Genomic DNA, 18,790 nt, shown 5'->3' with positions numbered 1-18,790 from the left:
TTCATGGCTGATGCTACTTCTTTCAACGCTATAAAGCTACATCTTTTCTGAAATATTTGAAACATTTCTTAAAGTTGAAAATAAATTCAGACCTTTATTCTCTTGATTGTATTTCTTTGATGCAACTAGCTTTGATAGCAATTTATCCAGTTCAAACTTGTAAATAAACAGGTTTTCGTGATATCGATATTGTTGCACTAATATATATATATATATATATATGTATATATATATAATATATATATATATATATATATATATATATATATATATATATATATATATATATATATATATATATATATATATATAGAGTTCTTGGTTTGTAATGTATGGCAATAGTCTCGTACTTTTTGTTCGTGAGTGCAACCACAATATATTTAAATATAGTTTTAAATATCAATATGAAAACTACCTGCAACTGTCTTTCTCAACCAACTGTGACTGCTACTCAAATTGATCATTTATGTTATATAATTTGTCAGGGCTCAAAACTCAGGTTTCTTCCTTAAACATGAGATCCTTTGCAGGAATCACAATATCGGGATTGGCTGTTTGGCCATCATCCAACTAGAACAGACGCGAGTGGTGTTCAGTAAACACAACATACATCTTATAAAGGCCAAGTTGATTACCACCAAGAATAATTTTAGTCTATAAATGTCTCTTTAAAGAAAGGAAGCACATAATGGTGAGCAGGTAGGTTTCGTAAGTTTTGTGTCTGTATGTATATTTTTTTCCGTTTGTATTTGTAGAAGAGGGAGAAATATTACTTTGAATGTATTACAGCAGACTTTGATACCGTCAGGTATTGTCTTTATAAACTGCAATTCGATTTAATTGGAGAAACAAAATAAAACCAAATTAATTTAGAGCTGTTTATGGTATTTTAAAAACACGATATCTGCGCTAAATTTCATGATTGTCGAAGGTGTAGTTTCTGTTTTATTATTGCCTAGAGCTGGAGCCCTCGCACAATTCTGAACATACTACGTTATGTTCAAAGGTATACCGTAACTATAATTGGGATCAATATTTTAAGTTTCTAGGGCGGGGTCTGGAATGTTTTTAATTTCAAGTTTTCAAATAGTTGAAAAGGACTTTTTTTAAAAAAGGCTTGTTCTTCTTTATAGCAAGACAAAACTATGATATATCTTTACAATTTAAAACAAATCAACTGTCTTAAAAACAAATAAAATATCGCAGCAAGAAATAAAATATCAGTGCCCCTCCTCGAAAATTACATTCTCAGTAACCTTTAGCAGACGAATAAATCATGTATATGTGAATTACTGAATACGTTTTCTTCTGCTAAGATTATAAGGTTTTTGACTAAACAGAAAAGAACGGAAAACAATAAGTTTTGTAAAATAAGGCAAATAATTTATTTCCTGAACTACAAAGTGAACATTTGAAAAAGAACTTAGAAAATTAAATCCCAAATAGTCCTACAGGTCATAGCACAAGTTGCAATTGAATTCCAGTGTTATTCATGTTAATTCCCAAATTGAATGGACCGCTCCGGTAGCATATTGGATAGAGGGTCCGCCTCGGATGCGGGACGTAGTAGGTTCGATCCCCGACTGAGTCATACCAAAGACATATAAAAAAATGATGCTAACAGATGCCTCGCTTGGTGCTCAGCATTAAGAGGTTAGTGTTAGGACTGGTGGGCCTGGTGTCAGGATAATGAGACTGGGTGGGACATCATGCTACATGTCTGCGACATGATGGCCCAGTGCCATGCATAACTAAAACCTGCCACACTGCAGACATCGTAGCGATAGGACTGGAAAATTGTTCAAGCTACGTTAAAAATTCAAATCACACACACTCAATATTGAATGTGTTGATATGCCTGTAGTATCGACCGTGCTAATGTGTTAAAGGCCTGTAGTCTGGTGATATGTTAACAGGATTTTGATGCATGATAATAATATCAGGATTTTGATGCATGATAATAATATCAGCCATAACTTAAATTTCTGAATTCACTTTAACTCCAAATAATGTTTATGCCGAAGAATATTATTGTAAACTTTGTAATTACACTGAATAATAATTTGTATAAATAAATCCGACCAATAGCAGCACGGAACACAGAATCAAAAATGAGTAATTCCATTGTAAGCGATGTTATTTATCTTTCTGAACATATTCTGTCACTCATTAGAAATTTTCCACTCTGGAATATTCTAAGGTGAGAAACACATTTATATCATTAAATCAAATTAAATGATCAGGTTTTGTTCACTCTAGATGACACCCTGTAGAATAGTATTAGACGATTTGTTGATTAAAGAATTGGCACTGAATACTTTAATTTACTAGCTGCGCTTTTATTTTAACTGACATGGAAACGTTAAGTCATTTGTCATACCAACAACTGGTCTCCTGAAAATCTCAGAATGATTCGATGTTTTACAATATAATACCCGTTCTTAATACGCAACCACACACTAACAAATAATTCTTATGATATTTGTCCTTTCTTAAATCGAAAATTTTCCATCTTTTAAAACCGACAATTCGGCCGCCATGATAGTTTACGTAACACTTGTCATGCACTTGGTCTAAAGTTTATAAATCGGTGTACAGGTAATAACACACACCTCTAATAATGGCTTCATTTAACAAGATAGTGTGGTTGAGAGTTTCATGTAACATTGACCTAATTAATTCAGTTCATTTATATTTAAAAACGAAACAGAAAATAAATAAATATTTTGATGGTACTTAAGGTTGCGACTTATTCCTTATCAATTAAACTAAGATTTCAATACATGAATTGAGATTCCTCCAGCTTACAGTTGCCTTTTCACGCTAAGCAATTACTATTTCTGGCCAATGTGAGTTTGTGAGAATGCCTCCCAGCAGCTTCCCGACAGACTGTGGTTCTTGTCGGGGATCTCACGGGAACTTCCTCTATATATTAAACTAGTCGCCGTGTATAGCCTATCATACGCTGAACAATTAGCGTTTAACCAAAGAAACAAGGCTTGTTCCTAAGTAAGAACAAGATATATATGCCTATTTCGAGAACTAAGTATGTGTAAACTAATTCACAAAGGCCTTAAAATACTTAATTGTGGTGAAATAAAAGTAGGAACAGTGTTCTTTTACGTTCTATTAAAATGGAACCTTTAAGATGGCAGGTGTACTTTCGAAAAGGCTTAAGCCAGATAGTCGTCTTTCTGAAGTAACGTTTGCTCGTTTTCCCAAGAAACATATGTACATGGATGAGTTCAAGTAAAACATCACATTTTTAATCATGCTTTGTGTTGCATAGGGTAGAGGTTTTTGTCTCGTTGTTATAATTGCTTTAGTTGTTTCTGATGTTGTTTGTGCTTGATTGTTTAAAATTATATATGGTGGATTAAATGATCTCCTTGTAATGTAAACTTCACCAATATACTGGTTTTACGGTGGTATGTATTAGTACCATCTGGAATTTTAGGTTTCTCTTATGTTGTCGACATATGCATTATATGTAAAAAAAATATATATGTACATATTGATACGTGTCAGCTTTGAATGATGTCCTATTTTACAGCATATTGTACAAATAATGTGATTTGTGAGATTTGTAGTTTCTTAACGTAGCTTTATCAATGTTCCAGTCATATCTCTACCGTATATGTGGCAGTCTATAGGACTCACGGTACTAATTTAGTTCCCATAATAAACCTATGCACACCCCATGATATTAAAAATTCAATAACTTAACATTTGTGAGTGCTCATGATCAAACCTATATTTATCAGCATAGATGAAACCTGGATATCAGGTTCTGTGTAGAGGATAGGTTATGAGCCGTGGCACTTTATGGACCTGCATGTGTTTGAAACATGTGCCTTCAATTCCGAACCAAAGAGTCAGGTGCTAAATTTAGTAACGAGTTTTCCAAACTCAAGACTGTTAAATAAAATTCCACCAATAAAACAATGTCTCTATTTTTTTCAATTACACGTAGGATAAGCTCTCAAAAGTTGTTTTTCCTACAACATAACCTACATTTTAACCAATCATGGTCAGCCTAACCCATATATATTTTATTTTATGGTTCACACATTTCCAGGCTGGTTCCCATTTTTCCATAACATTAGTACCGTGTGTCCTATAGTGATGTCTAGCACTGGGGCACCATGCCGCAGAAATGTAGAATTATGTCCCATCCAGTCACATTATCCTGACACCAGGTCGACCAGTCCTAACACTAACCTCTTAATGCTGAGCGCCAAGGCAGCTGTTAGTATTTAAAAGTCTTTGATATGACTCAACCGGGGATCAAACCCAGGACCTCCTGCATCCGAGGCGGGCAATCTAACCACTAGGCCACCAGAGCCATCGTACAAATAATGAGACTCAATCAGTTATGTAACAATAGGCTATTTCTTGTTAACTCATTAACGCCTGGAGTTTTTGTCGTTTTCGCCTGAAATATGATTAGGAAACAAATTTTAGGGGCTATTTCTAAATACAATCTAACACATCGACTTCCAAAAGATTTCCCGTTAAACTAATACCTAGCTGTGTTAGAAACATTATTTTTCGTTGGCTATTTCACTATCGCATTCGTATAAGCGTGAAAGTTTGAGTTCTTTTTTTTTCCCTTTTTGCTTAACGGACCCATCATTTTCGTATCGAGACCAATCTTTATTGCACATGCCCATCTTATCCTACTTTTTGCAAAGATTCGTCTGTCTGTGTGCATTTAAGACATGTCTGCGTCAGATACGAGGCCGAAAAGACTAGAATCTTGACACAAAATCGGATTCAGACCACGGGCGAACTTCGGGTGGGAAAAAATCGGGTCCAAAAAATTAGGTTTTTCTATCTGCTTTTTGTAGTGCAACTAGAACGCCCAGATTACTTGTACCATTGTAGAGCTACATCTGTCTTCCTTTCCTTAATGCCACCCACTTTAGTGTATCAAGTATAAACTTGATGCTACAGAGCTCGGCAGTAGGCATCTACCTCCTTACACGTAAAAGCTGCGCCATGGGTTAATGAGATAACACTGATTCTTCCGATAAACACGCTCTTATTTTAAAGTATTCGTCGTACCTGGATTCACTCGGATTACATCGGTAAATGCACTTATTACATAATATCTTTATTCCTGCATAAAGTTACGAAACAACCACTAAAGCTCAGACCCTTCCCATTTTCACATTATTTTTGTTTTGCTGTCATTATCTGTGCAGTTCTAAAAGCAGTTAATACCTGTCATGTCGTGTTTTTCTGAAATGGCGGTTACACAGACCTGTTTGGACCGCTTCTCAATCGCAACGTTGCCAAAATATATAAAGAAAACCATGCAAATAGTTTGCACCTTTTGCACTGGGTGTTTGCTTGAAAGAGTCGAAGTTAATTTATTTAAACTGTTATTCATCTGAGCAAACTAAATTAACGCTGAATGAAAACTATGTAAGATGAATCTGTTTAAAATAGTAATATTTCAGCCACAAGGAATGTTCGTTTAGATAAGGATGTAAGGTCTATTGCAAGGTTACATGCTGCACAACAAAAATATTAATTGTCACAAGTTATTGTACCCATTTATGTCCATTTCCAAAGAAGGACACAAATATGTATGCATATGTATGTACCGTGGAAATGGGGATCAAGCAGGAGTAAATGAGAACAAACTAAAGTGATCGTGAACGAACAGGAGCATACGAGATTGACTTAGATATGCATGTACGAAGTATCATTATAAGGCACATCAGCACAATACAGGTTGTGGAAAAAGGAAAATTTAACTGCAAATCAATTAAAACAAAACAAAGATAAGCCCATCTAAATTCATGCAAGCATGAAGTACAACGCGATGAAATTCAAAGCATAAATATGTTAAAATTCTGGACAAATCTTTAGCAAATATTTTTAGTATTCTTTTTATACACGCAAACAATCATAAATGGGCCAGGAGCTTTCTTTGCGGGTGGTACATTATACAGTTGAAATGAAAATATGTCCGTCTCACAGGGATGAAGTCGACCCTCTCTGCAACAATGTGCTCCACTGGCAGTGTGTGAGCTCATGTTTAGATTCACCCGACAGGATGCATGCACGAGTCATGCATGCGTGTCAGGCTGGCACGATAACACACATCATTACAAGTGACGCACGACATGTTTTCTAACTTAATAAATCTGCGATCGAAGCTCAGGCCCTTGGGACATCAGTCTATATGTTCATGTTTCAATTGGTCCCTACATCCACATGTTGGAAGCATCATACGTCATTATTGATTTATCATATTTCAACATTGGTTAGTATGTATATTTTTCGTCATTTAAAGACATGAAGGTCTCCGTCAACAAGGTTAACAGCAGGTAATATTTACTTTAACATGATATGGATTTTGACCTTGAAATGACAGATCTGATCTTCAGTAGCGGACGCTGATAGCCTCCTACAGCCCACACACACACACACACACACACACACACACACACATATATCGATATCGATGTATGTATGAGTCAACACGCCCCATATATATATATATATATATATATATATATATATATATATATATAGCACAATATTTTATCATTGAGATCAGGGTTCAACAGTAAACGCGCAACAGCAGAGATTTAAATTTTCTGTAAGTTAATAGTTAAAGACATGCACTGAAAAGCTTAAAATGTGGGTACTTCTGAGGGCGTAGTAAAATTTACCTGCTTCTTGTTTATCCTCCAGCTACCCCGCTATTCCCGCCCGAACAACCGCCACAAACGATAGTTCTGGTTATTTATTCTACATATCAACATATCAGCCAAACGATTTCACAGACCTTTCTGAAAGGTCGACACAACAATAGGCGGCGGACAAACAGTTTCTGAATTTCCCCGTTATTTTTGTTACAGGAAATTTACAAATTGCACGTTGTGCTTACTGGCAGTATGCTTGGGAACTTGCGTTGCATATGCCGATTACAAGTCACTGATTCCAAATGCCGAAACAGTCCCACATCCATGTAAACCCAACTACGTCTGGAAAGGGGTTGGCCATCAGAGATCCGATGGCGGAGGCGAGAGAAACCCTTTTGGGAGGGCCTTTGCTGCAGCTGGCAAGGTATATAATGGAGTAGATTGAGTTCTCATACTCTGTAGATATCTACGACACTGAGTTTAAGGTTATGTATTTGACATCAAAATTGCAAATATTTGAATCAATATTTCAGAGCGTTTGAAATTCTAAAGTTTAATTTTTTAGATTCCTTCAATCAAGGTATAATCATCTCGAGAGGTTGATGTCAGTGGTCTCGAATAAAATGCATTTATTGTGTTTGGTGGGTTGGCTGATTGTTTTTTCACGGAACTTTTCGCATTCTGTCTGGCTATATCATATCAAGGAGATGGAAGCTAAATGCCTTTTCCAGCGACGCATCCAGGCAGCATACTCAGTCTCGGCTGGACGAGTAAAGAACTCTCGACTCTTTGATTACGAATCTGATGCTTTACCAAGAGAGAGTAGAGAATAACGACTGAGTACTTTTTCTAACATACTCCTACCTATATCATTATCACGATACTGAATTTGTTAAATTGTAATAAGAGTTTATCTGGACTAGGAGTTCTATACGATTAGCAATGATTTTGTTCTAGACATGGACACGTGCCCTATGCCAGGAAGATTCTGATGGGGATGGTTTAAGTAACGGTCAAGAGCTAGGTGACCCCGGTTGTGTGTGGACAATGGGGGCTGTTCCTAACCGAACCACTGGTCTTTCCCACCCAGGTAAATATGGACTATGGTTCGTACGATTATTAACATTTTCACTTTTCTTATTGAAATGTTTTCTCCAAACAATTAATGAAACTTTTCCTCCATATTAGACCAAATATAAAATATATAGCAAGTTGAATTTGAATATGAATATATTACAACCTGCTCATTACTCCAATTCCAATCAGCGGAGACTCGGGAAAACAACATCCAGACATGTCATTTCGTATTGACAATTAGCTGACTCCTCTAATTGGTAAGACTCAGGAGTTCACTGGGATCACCGTAAGGAAGTATCAATTACGAATGTCGATAGGTCAGTATATATCATGGTTAATGACATTCATAAAGTATTGTTCATATGAAAATGTGTAACACAAGATATAAAATACTACTGGATACCTGTGCAACACAAACCAAAAACGAAAGATTTAATTATTATATTTAAAATGACATTAATCTCAAACAAGGTTCCATCTATTAGTATGCCCAAAATTTTCATTGTAAATGTCAGTGATTGTCTAGGCAACCTAGAATATTTCTACTTCATATCAGAAAAAAATGATCATTGTTGCGTTCACGAGGATGAGAAAATGAAAACAAAATGTCTATCGATCCTGATATCGAATGTTGTCACTATGAAAAGATGTTGTTGTTGTTGTTCTAGGGTTTAACGCCATTTTTCAGCACAAGATAGGCTATACATGGCGGCCAGTATAACTGGTGGAGGAAGAACCCTGGAAAACCCAGGGAAGAACCACCGACCCACGAGAAGCTACTGGCAGGCTTCCCACACGTACCCACGCTAGCCGAGCCTTGGACTCGAACCCACTCAGACAGAGGTGAGATGGCAGTGATCCGGAACGGTGAGCGCTTTAGACCACTCGGCCACTCGGGTCCGCATGAAAAGATGTAGTGGGTGTGTGAGGTATAAAAGTCACAGATCTATAGAAAATGCGGTACCTTGTTTGTAATCGTGGTTACGATCTGCAACTATTAACGTAGAATAGCCAAAGTGTACGATATGGCACAAGGAAGATAATATGACGGAGAAAGTTTCGGATCTTGATGATGTGCTGATCGAAAATTCACATATTTATTTGTTTATTTATTTATGTTGATGAGTCTCTTTCTTTATCTAGGTGTTTGCCAGCCGCTCGATAGTCCCACTTGCACAAATAAGACTGACCAGCATGAGTGGGTGAACTGCAACTATACAGATTTCAAATGTGACGCTGCTAATAAAACAGGTAATGTTCTAAAACAGTTCTCTCTCTCCACGCCCATACAAATACACACATATAATAAATGCGGAGATATTGAATCGCCCATAATGTCGTCAGTTGCCGTATGCTCTGACTAGATGTTGATTTAAGGCATCATTTTCAAACGAAAGCACACCGTCAGTTTCTTGAATGTTTTTCTTATGTTTCAGTTCATCAAAATAGTTTATAAACCACGTCCTAATTGTGAGTCACTGACAAAATAAATAATAAGACACATCGATAGTAGAAACTGTTAATAAAGATGATAACGTGCCTTCAAACTAAAGAGATTCTTGTTCTGTGTCTGTTAGTATTTAATGTATTTTTCAAATGTGTATTTTCACATTGTTATCTATTTTCGTTCATTTTTCAATTATTTTTAGATACAATGAAGGCTACATATCGTCTCCCTGTTACCAAGGTTCCCGCCAATGCCACGACGTATATGTGTATGACCTTTGACCTCCCAAATGACAAGGATTACCACCTCATAGCATTTGAACCATTTATTGACAATGCAAACATAATGCACCACATGTTACTGATTGGATGTAGAGATGTCACTCACGAAGGTAAATATAAACTACGTCATAGGGACAGCTACCATTATACGTTGATAAAGCAAAAGGTCATTTAACAATCAATTAAAAGGAAAACCAATAAGCATCCCAAATAGATCAGAATCGTGTTTTGGCGACGATACAACGACCTTGAACTAATAGTGTGATGTCGTTGTTACAACCAAACTGCAATACCAGAATGGAGAGAGGCTTATTTGTATTCTTATTCTGAAGTAGGATCGGGGATTGACGGGAGATTGTAGTCCTTGTTTCTGTCATGTCCGTTTTTTCGTGTGAACAATACGTTGTTTTTTTTCTAAATTATTGTTTTATCGGAATGGTTATATTTGTTCAGAGCGCCACACTACTCTCCTGCTTTATATCCAGTTCACACCATTCTGAATGCTTCGAGTCTTTATGTATATTGATTTGTAAAGAGAATTATCTCAGGTCTTCTAGATGAAAACCCATATGTGCTTGTAAATCTTTCCTCAAAATGAATGAATAAATTTCGTTCTTATGAATAATTTACGTCGTTTTTAAAACAATGGCTTTCCGCAAAGGTTGCACTTAAGACCTTTACCCTACTTGAATATTAGTCATACTGTTGAAAATAAATACAAAGTTCTTATCGATAAGTTTGATTTCAAATGGCATCCCGAATGGTATTGGACGCTGCGTATATAGACATATTAATGCCAACAGTATAAGAAGGGCGAAAATTGGTTCCTTTTATTTCGGCTTTGATTATTTTGTAGCGTTGTTTCTTCAGTTAAAGCGATCAACATGCATTAAAATCATCCTGAGAAAAATAATTCGCTCATAACGTTCAAACTGGCGCCATGTTCTCAAGGGTCTTTCGCCGTATAATTGCGAAGACTCCGATATCTGGCCATATACTATTTCAATGATTCATCTTAAACACTTCGTACGGATTAAGAAAAAAGAATAAATATTAAGACCGTTTTATTACTTATATAAAAACAAGATATGATGCACACTACATTATCACGTGACCGATCATGTGCCCTCAAATATGTACGGTTCTATCAATCTCTATCCAATGGTACCTGCAGCCACACAAAACAAAACACATTACGAGCTACTTAACATTTCGAGGATGAACTAAATACATTATGTTGGAGTAAGAGTGGAATAATATATATATAATTATTCAAACACCTACAAAGTTATCCCGTTTTAGCCACATATTTTTTCTTTTGAATTAATACACTATTTGATGTAGCAGCAAATTTCCATTTGTAATTTCATTTGAAAACAAACGACTTATAAATTTCTATATTTCATGTGCTAAAGTAACTCAAGTAATATATGTTCAGCAATTTCTTGCCGAAAGGTTATCCCCCAGTTAGAAGATAATCATCTTAAAACACACACTTCTACCACCTTATGTATCTATCGTCGTACCTGCACACATATATGTTTAATCTACATCCATTCGTCCATCCATCCGCTTGAAAAAGCAGTTAGTCGACGTTGTCTCATGCACAAAGGTTTGTATTTATTTCCAGTGAACCAGCCGTACCCATGTGGCATGTCGGCCGGCTATAACTGTTCTGGTCTCCTAGGAGCATGGTCTGTTGGCTTAAGTGGACTGTGTTACGATGAAAAAACTGGTTTCAGAATTGGACTCAAGGGCGTCAGAAAAGCGGCGATTCAGGTGTGCATAGTTTAGTAGAATTATGTTTTGTTTTTATGTTTTCAGACGAAATGTCCACAGTAATAATCTGGCGATTACAATGAGTATATTTATCAAAATTGTATTATCTAATAATTGAACTGAGCACAACACAAAGAACCTCGAATAGCGCATAAAAAGGTATCTTCACAAAAAACAAAAGATACACTTACACTTGAACGAGCAAGACATCCTGGACAACGTTCTTATGCATTTAAACAAGTACAACTTGAACGAATAAAGTAGGAACACGATTCCACAACGGTACAAAATGATGGAATCCCACAGACAATATCATTAAGAAAACACTATATATTATTTAATTGTGGCGAAGTTCCAGTTTTAGATTCATTCACTCAAACGTAAAATATTAATTTCAACGTCCAAATCAAGTTAATTGCAAAACATGTACAAATCAACCAATCCAAAAGGACAAAATAGAAATAATTATAGAATCATGCAATCTCATGCCAGAAGTACCTTAACAGAGCTTTGGAACAATTCAACATTCAAGGGTTTGTAATGTTAACTGTTCAATGTTCGCGTAGTTTACAATGGACTACGTGGTAGTCTATGGGACTGAACATGATAAATCTTGTAACACCTACATTGAATGCCAATCCGAATCTGTGTTGTAAGCAAAATTTTAACTCTGCGTACATTGGACTTAATATGCAAGTAATATATAACAAGATGTCGAGCGTAATAACAAAATAGTATTTACGGAAAGTTCAACGCGAAGTTAAATGCTACTCTTACCGTTATCTACAAAGTGCTTTGAAATGTTTTTGACGTTTTGAAGTTCGGCCATTATTAACAGCAAATATTGAAGATGTTATCAAGGTGATAGTTCCAACTACATTCTAACGAGTGAACGGTTTCCTGATAAAACTGTTACTTAATACATAGCATTTCTGGAATTTTACGTCAATGATAATGTATAAATCGAAAATAATTGAAACACATGTTGCTCTGCAAAGTAATAAAGCGATCATATACGATCTGGTCGTTGATCTTGAGCACCTTATTGAGAAAAATCAGTTTCATTTTGTGTGGATATTTCCGTACCTGGATTGGATTTATCCGGAATAGGTACGAGCATACATCTTACATGAGTTTTACTGTTGTTAGCGCAACACTCGTATGCATTAATACAAACAAAAAATCAAGAAGGAAAAGTTAATTTCATGAAGGTGCTAAAATAATACAAGTAGTAACATCAGCGACCACTAAATTTAACAGTATAGATAACATGATAAGCAAAGCGAATGCTAAAATGAGATCCGTGGTGAGGAATTCATTTTCATCATAGGTCAGATACCGTTTACTTAGAGAAAAAAAAATCGAAATCAGTCAAATATAGATATAGAAAGGAAAGATATGGTGGAAGGGAAATGAAACATGAACTCTTAGCAGTGTAAGTTAAAATGAAAATGTCTTATGCAAATGAACGTTTCAAATCAAGAGAGCGAAATTACACATGCCTTATTCCCTGACAAAGAAATATAGTTTTCCAACACAATGGATAACAAAAATTTAAAACCCTCCATTTCATCACCTATAACAGAATATGCCGTTCAGTACTATAATGTTTTCCGATGAAAATGTAAATAACTTATTCCCTTGTATCAGTGCCAAGAAAGAAATGATGACTGATTTAATCCGGAATATTAGTAAAACCTCAAAATGTACATGAAACAATTCAAAGAAGGAATAAAAGTAGATGTTGACAAAGAATTAGATATTAATGTTGAATATTCGAAACACAACTAAAACATTCGAATTACTCTGAAAACCAGTTGTGTTCTATGTATCACATATTACTGTCCACCATTATTAAGATATATAGTCAGTGAACGTTGCGTGATTAGAGCTATGTGGGTTTTTTATATCCGTCATTTTATTTTTAATATTGAGTATGTTTGTTTTGCGACATAAGGATTGATCTAAATTTAACGCGGGATGTGGCTCACTGCTTATATTTCATGTTATCGTAATAAGTTACAGATGTTTAGTGCATTTAAGAAAAGGGTGTCCTGGGAGAAGACAAACAGACTAGATAAACAAATGCACTCTGAATTAGTCTTGGTCCCTAACTAAGCTAGTTGATGCCCAATAATAGCTTCATCATCGAAATGTAGGCTAGTATCGTAAGCTTGTGTTCTGCGGTGTTCACAAACTACTACACATTTTTAAAAAATATAAATTAATTCAAAATCCGGAAGTGCAATACCCAATTAATTCAGTTAGTAGCTAGTACATACATATAGACAGACATACATACATACATACATACATACATACATACATACATACATACGTTTTGGCGTCATTACGAAAGTAGTCAGACCGATCCGTGTTAAATTCAATAAATAAAATGATATATGGTGCCTAGGCCAATGGAGTCATATGAAATGGCCGGACTGACACCATAGCGACCAACCTGACCTGGTATGGTCATGATCTGAACCTCACTAGTCTGATGGCGATGATTGCGCATCAAGTGCTCAGCTCCTGTATCTGCTAAAGCTATAGGTTCACGGTCAAAAGGGTCTTGGTTCAAGCTCTAAGATCGGATTAGCACTGGTCTGCTAACGTGGACGAATTTTGTCACGTTCCCACGGCAATAAATATCATATTTAAGTTGATGTTCCGTAAAACACTAAACTAATGAACCTAACATTTTGTATAAGAAAGAAAAGAAACATGGCTTTATCTTTGTATAGATGCGAAATTTGTTTTTAAACCGCTCCACGGCGATACCCTGATGCGTTATTGATATGCTACGTCTAGATTTTCTTTACATGCATGCATTTTCATCATACATCGTGCGTCAATTCTGACTTTAGTTTTCAGCCAAAAGCATTCATTTTTGTTGAATTTTACTAAACGTGTTGGTTATTACTCTTTTCTGTTTTTTAGCTTAAGACCATATAGTCGTAAAGAATATCTGGCAACCTGACCTGGGAAAAGTATCTCAACCTGCACTCGTCTTTTGTCGAGGTTTGCGCAAGAAGCACTGTTAGGCTATTCAGTAGTGTAGCTGCGAATTGCCTTTACAATCTGACAATGGCAAATACGGTTCCACGCGAAGCCAGGACAGACAGCTTGGGTTGTCGGTTCTGAAGATGCCCTAATGAATCTTAAGATTCTGCATGCTTAGACTCGACATTTTTTACATGTTAGAGTTTTTGTTATGCATATACCGTTAATTCTAAATTTATTTTACGTTTTGAACCAAATATGTAAGGGTTAGGGATGAACAAATACAACGTATTTATTCGTGTATAAGTTGGATCTGTATCCAACAACATAGCAGATCTGCCATCTTGTGTTTTATTCTGATTAGTCCCAACATGTTATGTAAACCCGGATCTGCCGTCACATTATGCAACATCAGCTTTGTATATGTGTAATTTTCAGTTGGATCCGACTAATAAGTGGATACATAAATTGGCATTAAAAGGCATTGGGTTTCAGTTGGGGATTAGGATGTTTTGACCTAATCTATAAAGTTGTCAAAGCACAAGGGGGAAAAGTGATTAACTTGAACGAAGATTAATAGCATTAAAGCTTGTACGGCAAGATAAATGTCTATTACATGGAGCCAAGCCTATACAATTTCAGCTGCACTGGAACAATCCTGAGCTTCACTCTAACTACACTGACAGCTCTGGAATTGTAATCTACTACACGGAAAGACTCCGTCAGTATGATGCAGGGATTTTAGTGACAGGTCAAACAAGTTTCAATATTCCGCCACGGCAGGAGAGCGTATATGTCAATGGAGGATGCCCAATAGACTGCACAGCAGCAATAATGAATGGTCCTGTGTATATCACTGCGGTAGCTAACCACATGCATTACTTAGGTAAGTCAATAGTATCAAAATGTGATATCAGGAAAGAGAAATCAACATAATAACTGTTATCATTAATCTATTTTAGTAATGGTAATCGCCACCTTCAACACCATTTCTACCTTCGTCGCCCTTATCGTTACAGCCGTTACCTCTTCACCAACAACACCCCACCAAAATAAGTTCAAGTAAGTGGAATAAGGCTCTACTTTCTACAAACGAAGTGAGACATTAAAGGCAATTTCAAAAACGAAAATATTAAATGAAACTTATGAAGGTAATTTCATCAGAACGAGTTCAATGAAACAAACAGCGTTGCAGATGAATTATGAAATCGATGGTGTTGAACCAATTGCATCGTCTCGGATTATCCCATTATAGCGATTCCCTTCACCCCGAATCTTTAAGGAGTGGTTGTAAATTCATGGTAGATTGTTTTTGCAAGGTGGATGCACATAAAATAGCATGAAGATTTAGGGAGGTGTAGACGTAGTCCACATGAAAAGAGAAACCACGAAGAAGCATACGCACGCTAGATTCTTGGCACGATTCTGAAATCAGAACCAAAATGAACTGAAAGGGTAAACACCGAGAAAATCAGATTTTCAAATGGAGAAGACATTCACGTTTTTACTGCTATAATAATAGCCCGATTGTTTGAGGAATCACTACCAGACAGTCATATAGAATAACCTAGATGTTTCTGTTGATCGGCGAAGACGATACGTTTTGGTTAATACCATCTCTAAACCTTTGACGACAGTTGCTAAATACACATGAAGACCAGCCATGGCATGCTTTTTCAATAATATTGGCACGTAGAGTTTCAACGTTACATTTTGCGAATCTTATAATCTTTCTTTCATTTGCTGTGACTGCATTTCTTTATTATTGATCTTTTATAAGACAATTGCTAAACATTATTCAGCCATGGTTTATGCACTTTATGTTCGGTACTTAGTATTGTTTTAGGCAGAGTCAATAGCCACTGCCGCTTCAGGAATGATTTTTGTTTGTTGGGGTGCTTTCGTTCTTTTGCTTTGTTTCGATTGTGTTGCTTGTTTAGTCATCACCATATATATCTTTCTACATGAAAGCATTAAATCCAGTTGCAATTTGAAGTTGCTGCCTACATTCACTCTTTTTATTTTTGAAGACTTTGAATATTATTGAAGGACTTTAGTACCAATAGAACCCATGGAGATCGATCTTTCCTTTCAACCGAAGCATTGCACCTGAGATTCTATTTTGCAACCACCACCCTCGGCTCTTTAGTCAGAACGATGGTACTGCTGCTTGACTCGTGTTCTATTCTGAAAAGTAAATCTCCAGGGCATGTTGATACAGAAATGTTCCTTTAATAATATCCAATAATTTAAAGTACGAGTACTGCTTGTTGCTCATTGTTATATCCTCCAGATTTTATCCTTGAAAGAAGACGAATATGCGTGAATTGTTCGACTGTAATGCTGATAGTCGACCCACAGCCCTTGTTACCACTAAATAAATACATCCATACAGGATCCAGTCAATCTCATTCAAATTTATTTTCGTCCACTTTAATTCTTTACACACTTCTTTTTTGTGTGCTTTTAAATCAAGGTTTGTTTTAATAGTGTGCACACACTAAAGACAACAACAACAACAAACTATATACCCAACTTTCTTCAAATAATCGTCGAAAAATCGACTTGTATCTAAATAAATTAACTGAACCCCTTTAACGTGTATAAATTAATCATGGATTTTGTTAATTAAACAGTCACTGAGTCTTGTTGTCTTCGATTATATTCCATTAATCGTGTCTAGAAGGAAAATTCTATGTAATATTAGTTCTTTATACATTTTTATCCTTGGTAAATGTACTATTCAACTGTGTGCTGACAAATGAGTTTACCTTTTACGAGAAGGGTTGTGGTATATCTTGGGGATTTTATCTCCAGACTCTGAGTCATTATGATCTTATCTCCGTCTGCTTTGTTTTCAATTATTACTCCCATGGTTTAGCGTCAAGCGTCGGGATACTGTGATATCCTGTCTGTCCGCCCGTTCGTCTCTAAAATACCATATATCGAACACCACCGGGTGAAAATTCACGAAACAGCAATTTTTTCATCACATTCAAAACCATCTGTATATGTGTTGCAATATTAACTCGCTACCCTTAGGACTCAAGGAAGTGATAAAGGTTAAATGCAACGGTATGTTACTAATAAGGACTTATTTAGTATTTGCTAACAAGCCTGAGGGTATCCAGTCAATCCTTGAAGACATATGACATCATAATATTTTTAAAGAACTTGTATGAAGAACCGTGGATCCAGATCCCCCAAGCCAAGACTGCTTCTCATATACCTCTACCTCTTTTGTGAGGCGGAAATGGTCGTGTTTAGATATTATTACATAATTTCTGATAGACTCCCTTCACTTTATCTTAATTCCTGGATAGTGCCAACTAATTATAATATAAGCTAATATCATTAAATACCCTGTCAGACTGTTTTGTGCATATTTGTAGATATAAATGTACTGGAATAAAAACGTTTTCTCACTTATTGGAATATGAATAATTATGAATATCAGAGAGCCCCAAGATTTCTAAAGCATTTGCTCCAAATACAAATTATTAATAGTCCAGTTTATTTACAAACCTACTACAGGAATAGCCCAGAAAACAAGTGTCATCGATATCAGTGGACATGAAGTGACTCTCGCTGATGACAAATTATACAGTTATGACAGTCCCGTTGTGCATACGTAAGTACAATATAAAAGATAATATACAGAAAAACAGAGTTTGTTTCCCAGAAGTCGTGGAGGAAATGGCAACATGTGAATATTGAGCAACACTTGTTGTTAAATTTACAATTAGTATTTGTAATTAACACTTTTCATTTGTACCTTTAAAGTAACATCAATAGCGTTTATCCGAGATATATATTATATAGTACAGCATATCCATTTAAACGCGAAATGAAATTGACTTTCTTTAATGTATGTGGTCAACTACTAAAATGTACACAAATATAAAACGATACTTAGACTGATTTGTTTCTTGTTTCGTTTTTTAATAAATATAGGCACTAATTATTCGTAAAATGTCTTATTATTCTCTAAACATTTTCCATGGAATATCTATCTATCTATCTAAAACAAAATAGCCAAAATATTGATGTACGTATTACTGATGGAATTAAACTTCACTGAACACAGTGAAATACGCTTGTCAAGCAGTCGCATATATTTCTAACATTTATGAACGCAAAGGTTATGTCCCGAACTGCAAACAATGGACCCTATAAATTTTATATATATATATATATATATATATATATATATATATATATATATATATATATATATATATATATATATATATATGCATGTGTGTGTACATATTACCTACATTAAGAGAAAAACCTACCTTTACCGGAGGACCTCCAACATTAGGAGGATATCCTCCTAATGATTCCTCCTAACGTATATCGAGTAACATGTGGAAATATTTAAGTATTGGAATTTGTGGGATTTTTGGTCATATTGGTAGGGCCATAATTTTAGAAGGATATGATAACAGGTAAAGAAAGTGTGCAAAACAGTATTTCCCTATGTTATAAGACATGCACTGGGAGTACCTGATTCAAATGTGTACCAATTGCCACTAGAA

The 18,790-nt window shown here is 35.6% G+C and overlaps 1 protein-coding gene across 1 annotated transcript in view; it reads left to right on the top strand.

Annotated features, from left to right (window-relative positions):
- Positions 1–549: 549 nt before the first annotated feature.
- The window catches only part of LOC149779094 (uncharacterized), a 61,901-nt gene continuing 43,660 nt past the window's right edge, over positions 550–18,790 (top strand). The window contains exons 1-8 of the mRNA XM_089939651.1: positions 550–699; positions 6,879–7,086; positions 7,620–7,752; positions 8,883–8,990; positions 9,389–9,577; positions 11,098–11,246; positions 14,892–15,135; positions 17,784–17,880. Of these exons, the coding sequence (XP_089795777.1) occupies positions 689–699; positions 6,879–7,086; positions 7,620–7,752; positions 8,883–8,990; positions 9,389–9,577; positions 11,098–11,246; positions 14,892–15,135; positions 17,784–17,880 (1,139 nt within the window). The 5' untranslated portion in view covers positions 550–688. The remainder of the gene's footprint in view (positions 700–6,878; positions 7,087–7,619; positions 7,753–8,882; positions 8,991–9,388; positions 9,578–11,097; positions 11,247–14,891; positions 15,136–17,783; positions 17,881–18,790) is intronic.

The sequence above is a fragment of the Sinohyriopsis cumingii genome, chromosome 17 (assembly GCF_028554795.1).
Source record: "Sinohyriopsis cumingii isolate HCF-2022 chromosome 17, ASM2855479v2, whole genome shotgun sequence".
Classification (NCBI taxonomy): Eukaryota; Metazoa; Mollusca; class Bivalvia; order Unionida; family Unionidae; genus Sinohyriopsis; species Sinohyriopsis cumingii.
This window is presented reverse-complemented; position numbering and strand designations above follow the sequence as displayed.